General features: G+C 39.1%; 1 protein-coding gene across 1 annotated transcript; it reads right to left on the bottom strand.

Annotated features, from left to right (window-relative positions):
- Window positions 1–3,301: 3,301 nt before the first annotated feature.
- LOC143531453 (IQ domain-containing protein IQM3-like) lies at window positions 3,302–12,959 on the bottom strand. Its single transcript, XM_077026750.1, has 9 exons — window positions 12,754–12,959; window positions 11,854–11,968; window positions 11,669–11,734; window positions 11,492–11,580; window positions 5,062–5,149; window positions 4,837–4,974; window positions 4,666–4,758; window positions 4,383–4,484; window positions 3,302–3,841 (listed from the first exon to the last, which is right to left on the bottom strand). The coding sequence occupies exons 1-9, from the start codon at window positions 12,957–12,959 to the stop codon at window positions 3,404–3,406; spliced, it is 1,335 nt and encodes a 444-aa protein (XP_076882865.1). The 3' UTR covers window positions 3,302–3,403.
- Between the last annotated feature and the right edge of the window lie 6,931 nt (window positions 12,960–19,890).

The raw sequence follows: 19,890 nt of genomic DNA on the forward strand, positions 1-19,890 counted from the left end.
TTGCTCCTCGGTATACTTCCGTTGCTGGCTGAAGTGTTGGCTAAACTTCTGCTGGAAGTCTGCCCAGTCGTAGATGTGGTTGACCAGTAGACGATCAAACCAAGCTCTAGCAGCCCCAACAAGCGTCATTTGGAACATGTAACACCACGTGGGTTCCGTCCAATTGCTGACGGTTGCCCCCGCTATGAACCTGTTCAAATGATCGTCTGGATCAGATATACCGTCATATGTGCCTATGTTAGGCATTTGTTTCGCATTCTTTGGGGCGATTGCTTCTGCAATGTCCCTTGCAAATTTGGACGTTCCCGCATTTGCAACGTTTGGTCTGAACGTTTTGGAGAAGTCTCGTGGACTTCCACCTGTGCTTTTTGGTTTGAAGGCTTGTCCAAAATGCCTTTTCGGTTGGGATTCCGTTTCCTTACGCTTCCCTTTTGCCCTATGGCGAGGGTTCGCGTCGGAGTCGGATTCCTCCGGTTCATCCTCCCAGTATTCGAATTCGTCGGCCTGTTGTACGGAACGCAAGCGTTCGTCCAACTCAGCCTGGAATTCCTTTTGTCGTGCCTCCGCCCATGCCTTAACTTCATCGAGAGTTTGGCGGGGGAATCTTCGTTTCTCAAACTGGGTATCAGTGGATCCCAGTAGACGATCATTTACTGCACTTGCCCCAGCATGAGTAACTGGGGTAGTGTTCGTAAAATTTACTTCACTTGCCCCGGCTTGGGTAACCGGGGTAGTGTTTGTAAAAACTGTGTTACCGGTATTACCCCCAGTAGCTGGGGTTGTGGTTACCGGAATTTCTCTAACCATCTTTGTAGAAGTTTGAAAAAACTGGAGAAAAATGTAGTTCTAGCTTTATGCACGGATGGCGCCAATGAAGAAACACTAACCGGACCCCGGGCAGATTACGAGTAACCTGGGGGTTAGATAGATGTTTCCCACGAGGGGTTAGACCCAGAGAAGATGGTTCTTCTGATAACCTGCAAAACAGACACCGTGAGCTTGTCACTGAGAAGGGGGGGGGGGTTCCTCCTTGTGACCACCCTCCGGCGTGAGAATCAGACTAGATTGCTCTTTAAATATAAATGTATATTAAGAGATTGCTAGAGCAGATATCAGGTATAATATGATATGTTAAGATAAGATGAGATGGTCATACCATTTGTGGTATTTATAGCCGAAGGTAGGTTTCCAAGGAGGTGTGGCCGGCTGCAATAGTATTCCTGTTCAACCAACAGTAGCCTACGCACGTGCCCTGCTGGTAGTTGGTGGGTAGGCAGCGGCTGATAGTGACCAGGCCTGCTGTATACTATTCCTTTTCCACCAACTGCCGGCTACGCACGTGGTATGACAGGAGTTGGTGAGTAGGCAGCGGCTAATAGTGACATACAGTGCAGGAGCATGCTGCTCGCCATACTGTTGTCAATAAGCTGTCGTATCATTAGTCAGATCTTTTGCCCATACCTCGTCAGGTACAGTACAGAAGATCTTCCTGTATTGTACGGACTGGCTTGTTTGGGCGGGAGTATTCCCCCTCCCGCCAGTGTGCGGGATTGTTCCCGGCTTCGCTCATTCCTTCAGGTGACACTGAATGATTGAGAGCTAAGTGCCTTGTGCGTGTAGCCTTGCTGCGCGGGTGGCCTTCCCTAATGGCTTGTATCCGAGGCTGCGGGGACAGGCGGAGTCCTTCACCATTGGGAGGCATTTCCTGCGGGAACAGCTTGCGTACTGCGCGTAAGGACGTCACGTCTCTGAGCATGGTTGGTCCTGCGGATCCAGTTGGTTTCTGCGCAGACGTCCCTGTTCAAGGTGAGTCTTGCGGGTCCAACTGGGCTCTGCTGGGACCTACCTCTTCACCAAGTCACCATTTTCAACGTCCAATTCAGCATCACGTCCGGCCTCCACCACACCACCACCATTGACGATATCAATATTTACTGAATAATAAAGCAACACATCGTTTTTCATCTTTGCATGGTTACCATTTACCACTGAAACACAAGCTGTGGCAGCCATAGGACCTGTAGCACTACCATCTACCACCATATCACCACCCATAGCCACTGTATGTCTTCCTCATCCCGGTAGATATCAAATACGGGTGGCGAATCATAGCAAAAATCGTCACCGGGAGGATTCACCTCTTCGTCCTCGTAATTATCAAAACGAGGAGGTGAATGATAGATAAAATTGCCATGGATAGGATGCTCCTCATCCCCGGTTAACTCGTCCCCGACGGGTTCTTCCGGTTCCGTTTCCTCCCATGTCGATAACGCCTTAAGATCTCTGATCCGTTGCTTGAGTCGCCGAATCTCGTGTCGTAACTCGAGGTCGCGTACCCGTTGTCGGAGTCATTTAATCTTAAGATCCCGCGGATCGGGATGGATTCCACTACTGCCTCTCGCGGCAACTCTGCTAGTAGAATACCAATCTCTACCGGGGGCACATGAATCAAGCATACTTCTATCGTTGCCTCTGGCGGCGAATCTACGAACAAGAAAGTATTCATCCTCACGTCGAGCCATTTGAGAACTAAAAGCTCTGATACCAAATGATGCCGATTCCACGACTTTACTCAAATGGCTCAAGAAACTCATAGTTTATTCATAGACTTCATCTAACCGAAAGGTTAGAAACGAACCGAAAGGTTCAAGAACAAACGTTCTTTACAATATTCTCAATATCCAAAACTATCTAAAAAAAAGACCTATCAACCATATTTATAAATAACAAAAAACACCATATTTGGGCCGGGCCAACCTAATGGGCCGGATGCTCCTGCATCATATGGTATCAGAGACTCATGATTAACTGATGCCGATTCCACGGCTTTACTCAAATGGCTCAAGAAACTCATAGTTTATTCATAGACTTCCTCTAACCGAAAGGTTAGAAACGAACCGAAAGGTTCAAGAACAAACGTTCTTTACAATATTCTCAATATCCAAAACTATCTAAATAAGAGACCTATCAATCATATTTATAAATAACAAAAAACACAACATTTGGGCCGGGCCGACTTAATGGGCCGGATGCTCCTGTATCATTTTATATTATTGTTATTTCTTTTAAGAAAACTACCTTCTTTTAACACAAATAATAAAAACAAAAATGGATTTAAAACGTGTATGTTTATCAAAACACGAACAGAAAATATTATCCAAAAAATGTTTTCAAATACTAAAAATTATTAAACACAATAATGCAAACGGATGAAAACAAACAACTTTTCTAAAATATCATTTTAGACAAAAACAAATAGAGTAGTGACCAATAATCCATGTCATCATAATATGTTTCTTTATTTATTTTATATAAAGATTATTAATAATACTAATAATGCTCCAAACTAGATAAACAACTTCACTTCCATACATCCAAATACACAATTTACAGCCTTAAGAAATTAAGCAACAGGTTTAGGTGATGGCCAACCATTCCTGTAGTTGGGTGAAAGCCTTGGTTTTGGAGACAGGTTAGTGAACTCCAAAGCCTGCAACCTCAGCTCTATCGGGTAGTCAGCAATGCAACCAATACGTGGTCCTGCCCCGGTTGACCATTTAAGCGAGAGTTGGTGTCCTAGTTGGTATGAACAAGCCGCCTTCTTTGAATTGATCCTCTCAAGTATTGCCTTCTTTGGCACGTCTGACTTTGGGCTATGAAGACCGCCTGAGAGAGTCCTTTTGTAACTTGGCACGCTCTTCTTGTCAATAACTTCAGTGTCCAGTAATTCCTCTTCGTGATCACGGGGCTTGGCTTCAGGGACGGGTATTTCAGGTTTAAGCCTGTTTTTAGTTGTACCCTTGTCCTCGTATGAGTCAGACTCTTCGTTTGCCTTTTTAATCTGACCACAAAGATGTTACAAAATGACAACTACAGATCTTAAATATAAGTTTTTAAAGATAAAACACAAATACAAATACAATTTTTGGTGTGAATCATACGAAACGAAGAAAAAACACACAGTGGCATTGTTGTAAATGGATTAGTTACCTAATTATTATTATGCTACACTTTTTAAGTAGTGTGATAATAATTACTCTAGTGCTTTGCACGTAAAAATCATTTGTAATGGATCCCACTCCTATACAAGTCTGTGTGTATATATGTTGAATTCATTTAGAATTTTAGATGTCATAATTAATACCCAATCTACCATTGTGTGGATATTAAAATAAAATAGGGGGGCCTATTGAAAATAGACATGGATGTATGCCCAAGGCATTATTAAATTCATTTGAATTAAAAATTTTATACTAATATTAAAATAATTCATGTTGTAATCATAAGTCCATGCAAAATTTTTTGTTCACCCTTTTCGACTACCTATTTTGACACTTGGAAGTATGCTAAATAGTAAATGAAGGGTGATATTATTTTCATACCTCAACTGTGTCTAGATCAACACCATTTTCCTTCAGAAACAATAAGAACGAGTTTAGGGTCTCGTCAGTTGGGCGGTAGTGTCCACTATAAGGCGAAACAGTCTGCAAATTAATAATAATGTTAGATGGTAATTAGGTACGAAACCAAACAAAGAATTAGGTAACCTATGACATCAACAATTGCACACCAAAATCACTTATCATCATCCATAACTTCACAATATACATTTTGTGCGTTAAACACTCTTTTGTCTAAATTGTCACAAAATACGTTTGCGTGTACCTTAAGTATCCCGTTCTCCACATCGAGCCTTCCAGCAGCTACAGTAGCTCCTCCAGCAAGAAAGCTCGAATGATGAAAGTTTCCTTTCTTTTTCTGATAATTTCAATAAAAAAATTATTTAACCATTTGTTAGTTTCACTTAAACAATAAAAAGGTTATTTTGAAACTAACCTCGCCCGCATAGAGTCTCTTAGAGGTACTCATTACAAAAATCCACTTTTCAGCATTGTTTGTATCAAGCAGGAGTCCGGTTTGACGGTGCATGATTTTTCCTTCAATGATGATATACTCGTAATGCTCTCTCTCTTGCTGTTTAGTTTAACAATCTTAACATTATTTATTTTTTGAAAAAGATCATTTGAAATAATAAATCATCCAAAAGTTGTAAAAACATACAGGTCCGAGATACTTGATGCATTGCTTCCTAAGCTTTGATCTTGAGCATTCTTTTAGATCAACCTCTTTTCCATCTCCGACATCCAACCTGCGACAAAATCAAACTTAAAAAGTTTTTTTTATAAAACGCTATATACATCCAAACATCCCCATGTGTCACATGATAAAAAAACCCATTTCCAGTAAAGATTTATAATATATCCTAACCATTCCATCTAATGATGTAACAACCATACGGGCCTAAATCGACCATTATTGATCCCAACTTTTAACTTTATCATGTGTGGGGTCACAACACAAATCATCACTCTCGTTTATTGAATACACCCACACGAACCCCACATTCTAGAGAGAACCGATTAGGGTTCTTGGCTGTTTCTTGGTTTTTGCTGCATCAATCTTGATCTAATCCTTGGTTCTGATTGATTAGTAGGTTTTTTTATTGATCACGGCTATTGATATAGTTTAGTTAGATCGATCGAATCCTATTAATTGATTAAGGATCTTGTGGTTAATCAAGATTAGGGTTTCTTCTTGGTGCAGCCGTGTTCCGATTAGGGTTTTCTTGGCCGTTTTTTGATTTTTGCTGCATGAATATTGGTGCAGCTGTGTTCTTCTTGGCCGATTAAGAGTTTCTTGGCCGTTTTTTCTTGGTGCCTTGGTCGTTTTAGGGTTTTCTTGCCCGTTTCTTGGTTTATTGCTGCATGAATCTTGGTTTCCTTGGCCGATTAGGGTTTCTTCTTGGGCCAGCCGATTTGTTTAAGAAGTAAACAGCCGTTCTTGGTTCTTGGTTGTTATTTGTTGATTGGAATTCTGGTTCTTGTTCTTGGTTCTTGTTCTTGGGTGTTATTTTCGTTCTAGGGTTTGCATGGAGCAGAAGGGTGGTAATGGATTTGTTGATCGTATCAAGCAAGGGTTTCCAGCCAATCGGGTCACCAACATTGATGGGGTTCTTCCTCGTAGGGGAATTCTGAAAACTGGTTCCTCGGGAAACCCTAATGCTACAAGTTCGTCTGTTTCGTTTGATGCAAACACAACATTCAATGTTCCTTTAAATGATGTAATCAACAAAGATGGTGGTTGTTCAGCCGTGGCTTTGAATGATAACAAGGCTCTTGGATCTGATTCGTTAACTACTCAACAAGATGGAGGTTTTTCAGCCTTTGTTTCGGGTGATAACATGGTTTTTGGATCTGATTCTTTAAATATTCAAAGGGATGAAGGAAAGGAGAAAAATATGGAAAATTCAAAGCCTTCGTATGTGAGTGTTGTCCAACTTGAAAACAAGACAACTAAGGTAACATTAAGAAAATTAAATGTGGAGTCAACAATGGAAGGAGTTGATGTGGTTATCCCGGTTGAATCTGTCAAGAAAGTTAACGATAGGTTTACTAATACTTTGTTTGGTTATTTTTTGGGTAACAGACTTCCTTTTCCGGTTGTTGAGTATTTTGCTAAGAAAAATTGGAACAAATATGGGCTTACGAGACTTATGATGAATGCGAAAGGGTTTTTCTTTTTCAAGTTTCATACGGAAGTTGGGATGATGCAGCTGATTGAGGATGGTCCTTGGATGATTAGGAATGTCCCCATTATTCTTAATATTTGGACTATGGAGTCAGATTTGGAAAAGGAGGATATACGGTCTGTTCCGGTTTGGGTCAGATTACAGAATATTCCTTTGGGTGCCTTTACTGAGGAGGGTCTAAGTTTGCTCGCTTCAAGAATTGGGGATCCGATAAGTGTTGATTCTTACACTGCCAATATGTGTAAGGAATCGTGGGGAAGAAGTAGTTTTGCTAGAGTTCAAGTTGAACTTCATGCAAATCAGGACATTAAAAGGAAGCTGGTTGTTGCTGTTCCGGATACGTGGGGGGAGTCAAACAAGATCTCGGAGATTAAGATTGAATATGATTGGGAGCCCCCCAGATGTTCCTTATGTGAAGTGTTTGGCCATTCGAACACTCAATGCCCGAAACATGTTCATCATAAAAATTTAAATGAAGAACCAATGAAAGTCACTAATGATGATGGTTTCCAGAGGGTGAAGGGAAAGAAAAAAGTTATTACGCAAGTCAAGAAACATAATCTTGTCTATCGACTGGTTGCTAAACCTGCTGTGACACAACCTGTAAATAAACCATCCTCTAAAAGCCAAGACACTAATCATCCTGTGGGTAAACCTACAACTTCTATGGCTGTGGGGGTTGAGTCAAAGGAAAAGCATTATGTCCAAACTAGTAACCGGTTTGGTAATTTGGTGGATGAACCAGAAAGTGATGAAGATGAGGATGATGTGGATGAGCTTTTTACGGATGTGGCTAACAGTATGAAAGCGGATATTGATTCTGAGGGTGCAAGCACACCCGGTGAATTGGGTGTTTAATGGGTACTATTGCTACATGGAATATAAGAGGGTTGAACCGCCCTCTTAAACAAAAAGAGGTTCGTAAGGTAATCCAACATAATAGTATTCAGGGGTGTGCTATTCTTGAGTCTCACGTACAATTAAATTCGGTTTTTGATGTTTGTAAGAAGATTTGTAACACTTGGGATTGGACTAGCAATGGTAGTGTTTGTGATAAAGGTACTCGGATTATTGTGGGGTGGAATACGGATCTGGTTGATCTAATGGTTATTGATTATTCGAACCAGGTTCTTCACGTTCAGTTAAAGTTTAAGTTGGATAATAAGGCGATGTATTGTTCTTTCGTGTATGCTGAAAATTGTTATTTGAAAAGAAGGGAGTTATGGCATAATCTTGCAGTTCATAAACAATTCACTCGTGGTAAACCTTGGGCTTTACTTGGAGACTTTAATTGTGCTCTTAATTTGGAAGACAGATTACATGGTTCTTCCAAAATATCCACTGGGATGCTTGATTTTCGTGCTTGTGTTAAGAACATTGAAGTTGAGGATATAAATGGGGTCGGGCTCCAATTCACTTGGAACAATAAACCGAGAACGGGTATGGGTCTTTTCAAAAAGCTTGATAGGGTGATGGGAAACTCTAAATTCATGGATATTTTTAATGATTCAACGGTGGTGTTCCTTCCATACCGGATTTCAGACCACTCTCCATGTTTATTGAAATTCCCCTATCTTATTAAAGGTAAGCCTAAACCGTTTAAATTCCCTAATTTCTTAATTGGTAAACCGGGTTATAATGATATTATTGCTAACGGCTGGAAAATTGAGGTGAATGGTTATTACATGTTTCGCGTGGTAAAGAAACTCCAAAACTTAAAACATCCAATCCGTTCTTTGTTGCATCGACAAGGCAATCTCCACAAGAAAGCTAATGATCTAAGAACCCTTCTTGATGATTGTCAAACCCGTCTTGACATTGACCCTACTAATTTGGAGTTGATTCGGGAGCAGAGTAGTTATCTTAAGGCTTATCATGAGGCAACTAAAGATGAGGAAGAATTCCTAAAACAAAAGGCTAAAGTCGATTGGATAAAGCTTGGTGATTCTAACACTGCGTATTTTCACAATTCCTTGAAAATGCGAAACTATAGATGTCGTATTGATACTATAAGTGATGGTCAGGGCCAATTATATGAGGGATCGGATGTTCCTTCGGTGTTTGTTAATCATTTTATGAACATTTTTGGTTCGGATATGCAACCATTGAAAAAACCAGATAATCAGATTTTTACTACTAAGCTCTCGGCCTCTCAGGCGGAGCTGATGGTTAGACCTATATCCGATTTGGAAATCAAGGAAGTTTTTTTCTCTATTGGGAATACCAAAGCGCCGGGGCCTGATGGTTTTTCTTCGGCCTTCTTTAAAAGTTCTTGGGATATTGTTGGGAAAGATGTTTGTTTGGCGGTTCATGAATTTTTCAGAAAAGGAAGTCTCCTTAAACAGGTTAACCACACTATTATTGCCCTTATTCCCAAAGTGACCACCACTTTTACTCCTAATGATTTTCGTCCTATCTCGTGCTGCAACACTTTATATAAATGCATTACCAAGATTATCTCGGTTTGTATGATGAAGGGTTTGGAGTCGTTAATTGATATCAATCAGTCTGCGTTTGTTCCTGGGCGTAGAATTTCTGACAACATCCTTTTGACCCAAGAATTAATGCATAATTATCACACTAATAACGGACCGCCTAGATGTGCTTTTAAAGTTGATATTCAGAAAGCTTATGATACGGTCGGTTGGGACTTCATTCGTGATATTCTATATGGGTATGGTTTCCACGATAAGATGACTCATTGGATAATGGAATGCATAACCACTTCTTCTTTTTCGATATCCATAAATGGGAACTTACACGGGTTCTTTAGTGGTAAAAGAGGTCTAAGACAGGGTGATCCAATGTCTCCTTATATTTTCACGCTGGTTATGCAAGTCCTCACTTTAATTCTGCATCGGAAGGTTCGTATTGAACGCTCGTTTCGTTTTCATCGTCATTGTGAAAAATTAAATATTATCAATATTTGCTTTGCGGATGATTTGTTCCTGTTTGCTCGAGGCGATGTGGATTCTGCTAAAACTATTATGGGGGCTCTGAATGATTTCAAAGATATGTCCGGGCTTACTCCTAGTGTCCCGAAAAGTACCGCGTTTTTCTGTAATGTTTCGGATCGCGTTAAAAGTGGGATTTTGAATTTTATGCCCTTCGTTGAAGGTAGGCTCCCGGTTAAATACTTGGGAGGTCCTCTTATTTCTACGAGGCTAAATTACCGTGAGTGTAAGAGGTTGCTGGATCGTTTGGATAATCGGATTGGAGATTGGAAGAATAAAACTTTATCTTTTGCGGGTAAACTTCAGCTGGTCAGGTCTGTTCTGTCGTCCTTATATATTTACTGGTCTGCTGTTTTTTCTCTTCCTTCTAGACTTATCGCTGATCTTGAAAAACGGATTAAAAATTTCCTTTTGGACTTTAGACACAAAAAGGGAAAGCATAAAGTTTCTTGGGATGTTGTTTGTCAGCCGAAAAGTGAAGGTGGTTTGGGTATCCGGCGTATCCGGAATGTCAATAACTCTCTTCTGGTTTATCATATTTGGAGTTTAATTAATGATCGTAATTCGTTGTGGGTTAAATGGATGCATGTGTATAAAATGAAGGGGCGAAATTTTTGGAGCTTGCAAGTTCCAAACTCTTGTACTTGGGGGTGGAGGAAAATTCTTCAGTTTCGTCCCCGTATTAGACATTTTATATGGCATGAAATCGGTAATGGGAGATCTACTTCAGTTTGGTATGATAAATGGGATGATTTATGTCCTTTAAGTGATTATATTAACCCGAGAGCTATACATGGGGCTGGTTTGACTTTAAAAACCTGTGTCAGTGATGTTGTTCATCATAATAACTGGGGTTGGCCGCCTGATTGGATTTCGAGATTCCCTATTCTTTCGAACTTAAAGGGGGTGAGTATTTATCCGGAAAAGAGGGACAAGATCGTGGTAAGGGATGAGAATGGGACTTCAATGAATTTCTCGGCTTCAGGAATATGGCAACTTCTTCGAATCCCGGCTGATAAGGTTTCTTGGATGCATGTTGTTTGGTTCTCTCAATGTGTACCAAAACACTCCTTTATGTTGTGGATTGTGCTTCATGATAGATTGAGCACGCAGAATCGTATAATGGGGTGGAATATTGGTGGGTATCCAAATCATAACCTGTATTGCTGCCTTTTATGTAATAGAGAGCCGGATTCTCGTAATCATCTCTTCTTTGAGTGTAAGTTCTCTTCTGAGGTTTGGAGTATTGTCAATTGAAAGGTAAGTTTCAGGGGTGCATGAATGGTTGGGCGAATATTCTTCAATATGTGTCTCAATTTGGAATGTCCAACTCTATTGATAATGTTATTAATCGGCTGTAACTTGGGGCATCGGTTTACGCAATTTGGAAGGAACGAAATAACCGGCTTTTCAGGAACTCTTTGAAGACTCCAAAGATTGTTGCTGATGAAATCATTAAGGGTACTCGCCTAAAGCTTATGACTCTAAAGTTCAAGAATTTTGATCGGGTCAATCGGGTTCTCGAAGATTGGCACTTTCCGAGGGGAGTTTCACACCAAATTGATGATAATGGTTGATCTGTTTTGTTATGTTTGTTTCTTTGGTTCTTGTGTAGGCTTTAGCAGTGTTTACCTTTGTTTGGTGGTTTTGGTTTTGTTTACTCTTGTATGGCATGTCATACATGAGAACTAATATGGCACTTTGTCATATTACTTGTTCTTTGTTGGTTGTGTGGAATGAATTTAACCGGGTAAAACCCTTTACCCAAAAAAAACCCCACATTCTATGGTTTTCAACACAAAAGAATGAAATGTGTTACATGTGATTCCTGACAAATCTTTATCTTTACATCTTGTTCATAACGTGGTGAACACAATTATTATTTTAATAAGACAAGAACAAATATAACAGACAAATTAGTAGAAGAAATTGTGAAGGGTTTGCATACCAGTAGAAAAAAGGTTGACCAGCATCAGCTTTACACCATTCTTCATAATATACGTGCAAGCTATGCCCATAACGGTGTCGTGGGTCGATCTGAAATTAATACAAGAATGATACTTTAAATTCTAAACAACCGCCAAATTACCAGAAAAGGTTAAAATATAATAAATCCAAAACTTACAGCTTCAATCCAGTGTTGAAATGCCAGCTTATGAGCTTTGCAATCAAGTGACAAACCCTTACCCACCTGCCACACAAGCACAAATTTGACACAATAATAAAATAAAAAGCAGCTTCATTTTAGTAATAACAGTCAACATCACATTTTTGTTTCTTCCTGTTGTGTTGATTTGATTCATAATATACCTTAGAAGCATTCAGAGTGACTCGGTTCCAGCGAGACACTGCAGATTCTGGTTTTTCAAAGTTGAAAAATGAAACTGTGCTATGATTCAATCGAGCGAAATCAATCGCTTGCCACCTGCAAAATTTCAAAGCAAAAATCGTCAGTTCGGGTCGTGTTCGTGGGTTGGCAGGTCCAACCCGAACACGACCTGCATATTCCCTGAACATGACTCTTTTGACCCAAAAGTTTTTTTTTATTTGTTTTTGTTCACAAATTAACAATTTAAAACAAAAAAAATAATATTTATATAAAACAATTGTAATTTAATTTAAATTTTGACATAAAATTCCCAACCCATTTAATTTATTACATAAAAAAAATTTAAAAATAAAAATAAAAATAAATGGGTCCAGGGGTTTTTCAACTCGAGACGGAGCTGAACCCATCTATAATAAACCCAAACCCGCGAATTTCATGTCGTGTCAGAAATTCACTATGTTACTTTTACGGTCAGTCAAGTCAAGAAAGTAAAAAACCTAAATCCTCAATCAAGTAAGAGAAATCACACAAAAAGCATGTGAAATTGTGAACAACCACCACATACATATGAAATTAAGGCCACACATGTCACATACCACAATTCCGCTTCATAATTTTGACTTTTACAGTCAAAGTCAACAAAGTAAAAAAACTAATTCTTCAATCAATATGACAAATCAGACAGAAAGGGTGTACATGAAACCCAAAAATTAAACCAAAACAAAAATCGAAGATTCAGATTTCATGGTTTTATAAAAATAAACATTTTGTGCGGTTTGGCTTTAAATTTGAAGTAATTTACAGTAATATCAATTTTGCCCTTAATATTTATTTATTATTTTCAAAGCTAAATGATAAAGCCTGGAACCAAAGGAACGTACCACAGTTCTTCGGCAACGACAGCGGAATCGGCCAAGAGCCGACGAGTCCGGTAGCCTCTATAGAACTTCTGAAGCTTCATAGCGGCGGCATCGGAGTGAAAACCAGTGCGAATGCCGGCGTTGAGAGTTGAGAATAAGGCGTTGGATTGATCGGAGAATAGAGAGTATGGTGGTGGTGGTGGTGGTGTGCTGCTTTCAACCTCCATTGAAATTGAACAAGGTGGAGTGGGGTGACTTCAAGAGAGAGAAGGTGAGTGGCTCAAGTGGGTGCTTCTTGTTTGTTTAGGGGTCTTGAAATTTATTTATATTTATGGAGGGAGTTAATGCATGACTAAATAAATAATAATATTACTATAATATTATAAAAACAAGACTTGGGAAGACTTTTTATTATTAACTAGTGTTTTACTGGCGTGTTATGCCGGATAAACTCAGACGGTAGTAAAGCTCAAGTGTTGTCAATCTCGAGTGTTAAATTTGTAAGTTGACGTGAATTCAGGTGATTTCGGTTACGTGTGCTATGGATAGCGTCTGTCGACAAAACTCGGTCTTTGTAAAACCCGGGCGCTATTGATCATGGGTGTTGACACGGTGAATCTAAACAAATTTGGACGGTTTCCGTCATATTTTATTATTTTTTGAAAGGTTTTTTTATACGATCACAAATCTTTGTCACACTTCTTATTTTTTATATCACTTTGTATTTTAACTATTCTCTTACAATATATATAGTATATATAGTATAACGTAAAAGATACAATTTAGATTTCTTATTTTTTATAGCGGTTTTATTTTAAACCATCTGAAAAGATATTGAACACAGTAAATGAAACTTATTTATTTATTTTGATGGTATATAGGCTCACATTTAAGTTGTTTATCAGCAAGTCGCTTACCAAACCTCTCCAACATTTCTCTCTATAATTAGTTAGCGGATGCATCTTGATACATTAGAATGATATTAATCGACTCAATAATTAGTTAGTGGGTAAATCGTCTAATCTCTCTCTCTCTTTTATGAACTGATAAATATTTCGCTACTACGGGGACGTTGCCATGATTATTTAAACAATCTAATTTCGGAGTTCGGACTATACATGTAGTAGGTAACCTAATGTAGATTGTAATCGTATTAGATTTTAAAGTTAAGATATGTTGTTTAAGCCATAATAAAAAATTGTGTTAAAAGTTATCCAGTAAATTTGCTTAAGATATGTTGTTTAAGCCATAATAAAAAATTGTGTTAAAAGTTATTCAATAAATTAGCTAACCTCGTTTTCATCCTTCACTTGTGGTCTAGTGGTAGAGACTTGTGTTCTTTAGTGGAGATCCAAAAATTCGAATCTTACTTGTGTTACTTTTGGATGGGTATTAGCAATGAAGGATTTGAGCTATGTTTTATGCAAAAGTTGTCAGTTTGAACTCAGAGCCCCCCTGGGTTTTCGTCCCACCGTGTGTTACGCCAAAGATTTCTGCTCTTGTGGTGGCACAACGACTGTCAAGTGACAGTTGACGGTATGGTTTCCTGGCGGAATGCCCAAACCAAGCTCTGAAACTAACATGAGCCCGGTTAAGACAACATAACCTGGACAGAGTAGGGCATCAGGGCTCTCCAAATTTAAAAAGTATGGTAGACTAAATATAAGAAAGTCGTCGTTTAAAGAAAAAAAAGGGGGCTAACCTCGTTTCCATTAAGGATAAGTAGACACTCACTATAAGATAAATATTTTTTGCAATCCACACGTTGAATTAGTTAATTCTTTTGCTTTTTGTTACATCGTATCAAGTTGTAATGAATTAAATTTAAATATTCACACCTTGAGAACGACTAATTTGTTATATTTAGGAGTTTTTAATATTTGAGTGTGAAATATTGACATTTGTATTTTATTTATATTTCTAATACAATTATATATGTAAACTAGATTTTATCCCCCGTATTACGGGGGTTATTTTACATTATTCGTTTTTAATGTTTATATATGCATATTTGGATTTTTTAATTTTATTTATTGTAAGAAAGTTAATAATTAATATACTTGAGGTTTGATGATAAAATGGTTTTACAAATAAATGATATGTTATAATCCGGTTTAAAAACTATATGGGTTTGGTGAGACCCATTACCCGTTTATTTTCTTTATTATAAAATTGTTTCTTAATTATAAATAATATCTTTTTTTAAAATAAAATAGGATATTAATTTTTAGTATATTCCTATTTTATATAATTTTCATATCAAATATTTGATGAGATTATTTTTTTAATACAATAAAATGTTATAACCCGTTTAAGAGCTATCTGGGTACGGTGAGACCTTTACCCGTGAATTCGGGTCAAATGCATGAGAAGTCTTCATTTACAAATAAAGTAATCTGATGGCTTAAGAGAATGGTTGTTTTACATTTTTTGTTTTTTAATATTTATTTTTTGGATTTTAATTTTCTTTATTGTAAGAAAGTTAATAATATACTTAGGGTTTGATGATGAAAAGGGTTTCATAAATAAATGATATGTTATAACCTGTTTAAAAGCTATCTGGATTTGGTGACCCATGACCCGCTTATGTTTTTTACTATAAAATTGTTTATTAATTATAAATAATATCTTTTTCTTTTTAAATTGGATATTAAATTTTAGTATATTCCTATTTTGTAGGATTTTCATATCAAATAATTGGTAAGATTAATTTTTAATATAATGAGATGTTATAACCCGTTTAAGAGCTATATGGTTTTGGTAAGACCCATACCCATGAATTTGGGTTAAATTAATGAGAGACCTCCATTTAAAAATCAAGAAATCTGGTGGCTTCCATAAAATGGGGGAGCGACCACATTGCGACACGTAGGATTTTTGGGTTTTCGTTTATATATATTATAGATACTTACACACTAGGCACACTTGACATTTATAGTAAATTAATAGTTTGACAACATCACCATCTTATATAAGTTTTTACTTTTCTATCTCATCTTTGGTTATACACCATGGATTTTATAGATGTAGGGTAGCAAAAATTACTCGCAAAATAAAGAAATAGCCCCGCGGATCACAAATATAACCCGCGGACATTCAGTAAGTGTCTGCGGGAAAAATCCGCGGGTCGCATAAAGAACCTTACACGAATGAAGTTCCCACGTGATAAGGAAGAACAGTTGTAACAAACTGTTTCTAGAAGATTACCACAACATTCCCTGATAACGACATCAGCCAATAAAAGGAGGACAGATGGAAACCTGGTAACCGCCCCAAACATGGGCTAGGCTGTCAGAACCTATAAACGCGCGACACGTGTCCATTCAGGTGAATAAGGAATATCTTGACAGTGACAACTCCACCAATCTCCTTCCCTCATCCCCGGCTATAAATACTTAAATCATCTTCATGAGATATTCATTCACTCCCGAATAATCACAACAATCACTTGTACTTCATACTTATTCCATTCACAGTACAGTACTTATTCTCACGCCGGAGGATGGTTACGCGAAGACCCCCCATCTTGTCCTTCCCGTAGCGAGTCTCACGGTGTTTGTTTGTAGGAACCTGACTGTAATCTGATCTCGTCTGAAGTTTAGTGTGTTTGATAATTCGTACTTGTGGAAACACATATCTAAACCCCTCGGTTTGGATTTGTGCTTCTTCATTGGCGCCATCCGTTTTTGATGTTAGAATTCACGGTTTTTTGTGGTTTTTTACGATGAGTCAGAACCAGCAGCTTCCAATTGTTACTCCAGCGGGAATTAGGTGGACCTAAGGTTCCGGTGGCCTTGTCCTAGAAGATGCTAGGCAGGTCGTTACGGAATCCCATCGGAATGCTCACACTCCGGTTTTGGAATACAAAACCGGAGAATTTCCCAGATTTGAGGGTGAGGAGACACGAGTTCGTCACCAATCCAGATCTGAAAAAGCAGTTTTAACACCAGAAGAATGGTACCAACAAGAACAACAGAGGTTGAAGGAGGAGTATAATAGATTGGTAAGAAACGAATAGCTTCAGGCGAGGACTTTGGTTTACGATGATTCGCCGCCTCCTTCTCCTCTACGGGTTGTACGACAAAGCCAACTCATTCCAAAGATAGAAATTCCGGAACAGTCAGAAGACCGTCAATACGGTGGAAGTCGTGATAGAGAACGTCCGTTCCAGCGGAGCTTACCTCGTAGGACCGTGTATGATCAGAGTCATGCTTCCCAGAGACAAATGGACCTCACGTATCATGATGAAAGGTACGCCTGTGACGATAGTCGCGCGTATGGTAAAAAAGGGACTAGCAGGATCCGGACGGTAGTGAAGCACACTGAGTACTGCAGTGATGCCGAGAAAGATTTCACAAAACCCTAACGCGACGGCATTTGCAGAAAAGTCAAAATTCACCCCACGAATTTCCATGGCTCCTTTCCTCACAAATGCGAAAATCCCGAGCAACCTCGGTAAATACAATGGGATGACTGATCCAAGTGATCACTTGTTGAATTTTACCACGGTGGGAGGAGTTAGTGGCTGGACTTTGCCATATTGGTGCCACATGTTCGCTCTGACTCTAATGGGTGCGGCACGAGAATGGTTTGAAAAGCTCCCGGATGGACAAATTAAAAGCTGGGATGACTTGGTTGCAAAATTTTCACAGCATTTCAGCCAACAGCGCAAGCATATGTGTGACCCTTCAGAAATTTTATACGTAGTCTGCCGTGATAATGAGTCAATTGAAAATTTTATCACTCGTTTTAATAATGAAAGTTTGAATATTGGAGGAATTAGCGAGGATATGTTAAGAGGGGAGTTCAGACAGAATGTTAGAAATAACGATTTGATCTGTTGTTTGACTGGGCGGGATGGTATACCCAAAACATGGGACGCCATCATGATCGCGGCCAAGGTGTTTGTAGCTACTGAAAAACTTCTGGGACCAGAGACTCTGAAACAACCCACCAAATAAGAATTCAGAAGTGCTCGCCCCAAGAAAGAAGAGAGAGGCTCGATATGGTCCCGAATTCAGCAACCCGAGGAATCTTCCAAGCAATGTGATGCAAGGTCATTGATCGGACTAAAGCAAAAATATCGCAGGCATGGAAAGTAGGATAAAAAATGGACTCCTTTGAGAAAAACGCCAACAGAAATCCTCACGACGGAAAATATCGAGTTCAAAAGACCGCAGCAATGACTCGAAGGGTTCATTTGAACCCAAACAAACACTGTTTGTTTCATGAAGACATAAGGCACAATACTGATGATTGTGTGAGTTTGCGAAGTAAATTGAAGCCACAATCAAATTAGGCAAGCTTGAACCCCTATTGAAGAATGTTCGTCAGGGTGCGCGGAAGCAATCTGCCCAGAAGGATAAAGGCCCGACCAAGAAGCAGATTAGAGATTTAAATGTGCATATGATCCAAGGCGGACCACCGCATCGAAACAAACGACCAGAGATCGAAGAAGACGATTGGAAAAGTGAACCAGTAGTCTTCCCAAGGATAAAAGGAGGCCCTTGCATGAAGCAACCGTTGGTCATCATAGCACTTTTCGGGTATTATAGATCCCAATATGTCTTCTTTGATACAAGAGGCACATCGGACGTAATGCACGAGCAGTGCTTTGAGCAATTGGATGAGGATGTTAAAGCATGTCTAAAGCCCATTCACGCTCCAGTGTCAGGATTTAGGTATGAGGTTATGCACCCGCGGGGGGTCATAACATTTCCATTCACACTTAGTGACGGAACTCACTCACGGACTGAGGAAGTAGAATTCTTAGTCCTTCACACATGGTCTAAATATTGCATCATCCTGGGCATGAGGCAATTGGGGACTTTCATGCCAACCCATCGACTGCACATGGGGCAGTCAAGGTTCCTACGAGGACAGGCGTTGCGATCATCAGGGTTAATAAGCATTGATTCGTGACGGAGGGGTCCAAACCCGCAAAAACTCTGAAAGTGGTATAACGAATGAGGCGGAGAGTGGGTTGTCAATTCAAAATACCCAGAGCAGACGGTCACTATCAGACCCACAATTTCGGAAACAGTTCGCGTATTCTTGAAGCAAATGCTTACCAAAAAGGTCTATGTTTTCGCGTGGAAACCGTCCCACATGACAGGGTCCTAAGAGAAATCTCTGAGCATAAACTGCGGGTGAATCCGGCGTATACGCCAATTGTCCAGAAAAAGAGGAAAATGCGTCCAGAGCAAACAAAAGTCATGAACGAACAAGCTCAAGCTCTATTTCAAGCGAGGATCATCCGAAAAATTCAGTATCAAACCTGGATGACAAACCCAGTGATGGTTCCCAAAAGCAATGGCACATGGCGAATGTGTATAGACTTCAAAGATTTGAATAAAACGTGCTCAAAAGACTGTTATCCTCTACCGGAAATAGATCTAAAGGTGGATGCAGTGGCACCATACAAGTTCAAGTGTTTTCTAGACGCGTATAAAGGGTATCACCAGATTCGTATGGCTGCCTGTGATTGTGATACCCGGTAAAATAAGAAGTATTATTATATTCCATAATCGGGATTAGGACATGTTTAGGCCGGGTTCAGTGAGAAATTAAGACCGTAAATTAATATATTATTTTATCATAATAATGAAGGTAACATATATATAAAGGAATACACGTGAGAAGAGATCGAATAAGGAAATTTTGGTGATAAGTTTGAAGAAATGAATGTTTTCGGTTAAACGTGCGAATATTCAACCCGATATTCGAGAAAATATCCATGGGTGGATCCAACTGAATAGTGTAGAGGATTGAAAACCGAGACCAAAAGCGAAAACGTGACTTAATTCTGAGTTATAACGAAGCGGGAAAATGCAAATTTGTATTTTCGAATACGGTCGTTAAAGCAACTGTACCGATAAGTTTGCAAAAGTAAATACCATCTCCGCATGAGATTTAGTATTTGGATAAAATAAATCGAATAGACACCAAGTTTGGATGAGTTGTTTTTGGGAAAAACAACCACACTAGTTTTATTAAGTTCGGAATAACACGGAACAGACACCTGGAAACGATCGACAATAACTTATTACCGGAAATAATAAGTTAACGAGACAAATTTAAGTCGGGACGGAATAAATATTTTGATGATATGTATTTGGAAAATACAACGCCACTTGAAGTAGCTGGATCGTTGAAGCG

The sequence above is a fragment of the Bidens hawaiensis genome, unplaced genomic scaffold (assembly GCF_021521415.1).
Source record: "Bidens hawaiensis isolate Kalapana, Puna unplaced genomic scaffold, B.hawaiensis_p1.1 tig00000697_1, whole genome shotgun sequence".
Taxonomy (NCBI): Eukaryota; Viridiplantae; Streptophyta; class Magnoliopsida; order Asterales; family Asteraceae; genus Bidens; species Bidens hawaiensis.

Bases quoted from the DNA above. Each gene is read 5' to 3' on its own strand.
- LOC143531453 (XM_077026750.1), bottom strand. From the start codon at position 12,959: ATGGAGGTTGAAAGCAGCACACCACCACCACCACCACCATACTCTCTA. The intron at 11,969-12,753 runs GTACGTTCCTTT...GAAATTTTGCAG, and splicing joins GTCGTTGCCGAAGAACTGTG to GTGGCAAGCGATTGATTTCG. The intron at 4,975-5,061 runs GTATGTTTTTAC...TAAACTAAACAG, and splicing joins GCATCAAGTATCTCGGACCT to CAAGAGAGAGAGCATTACGA.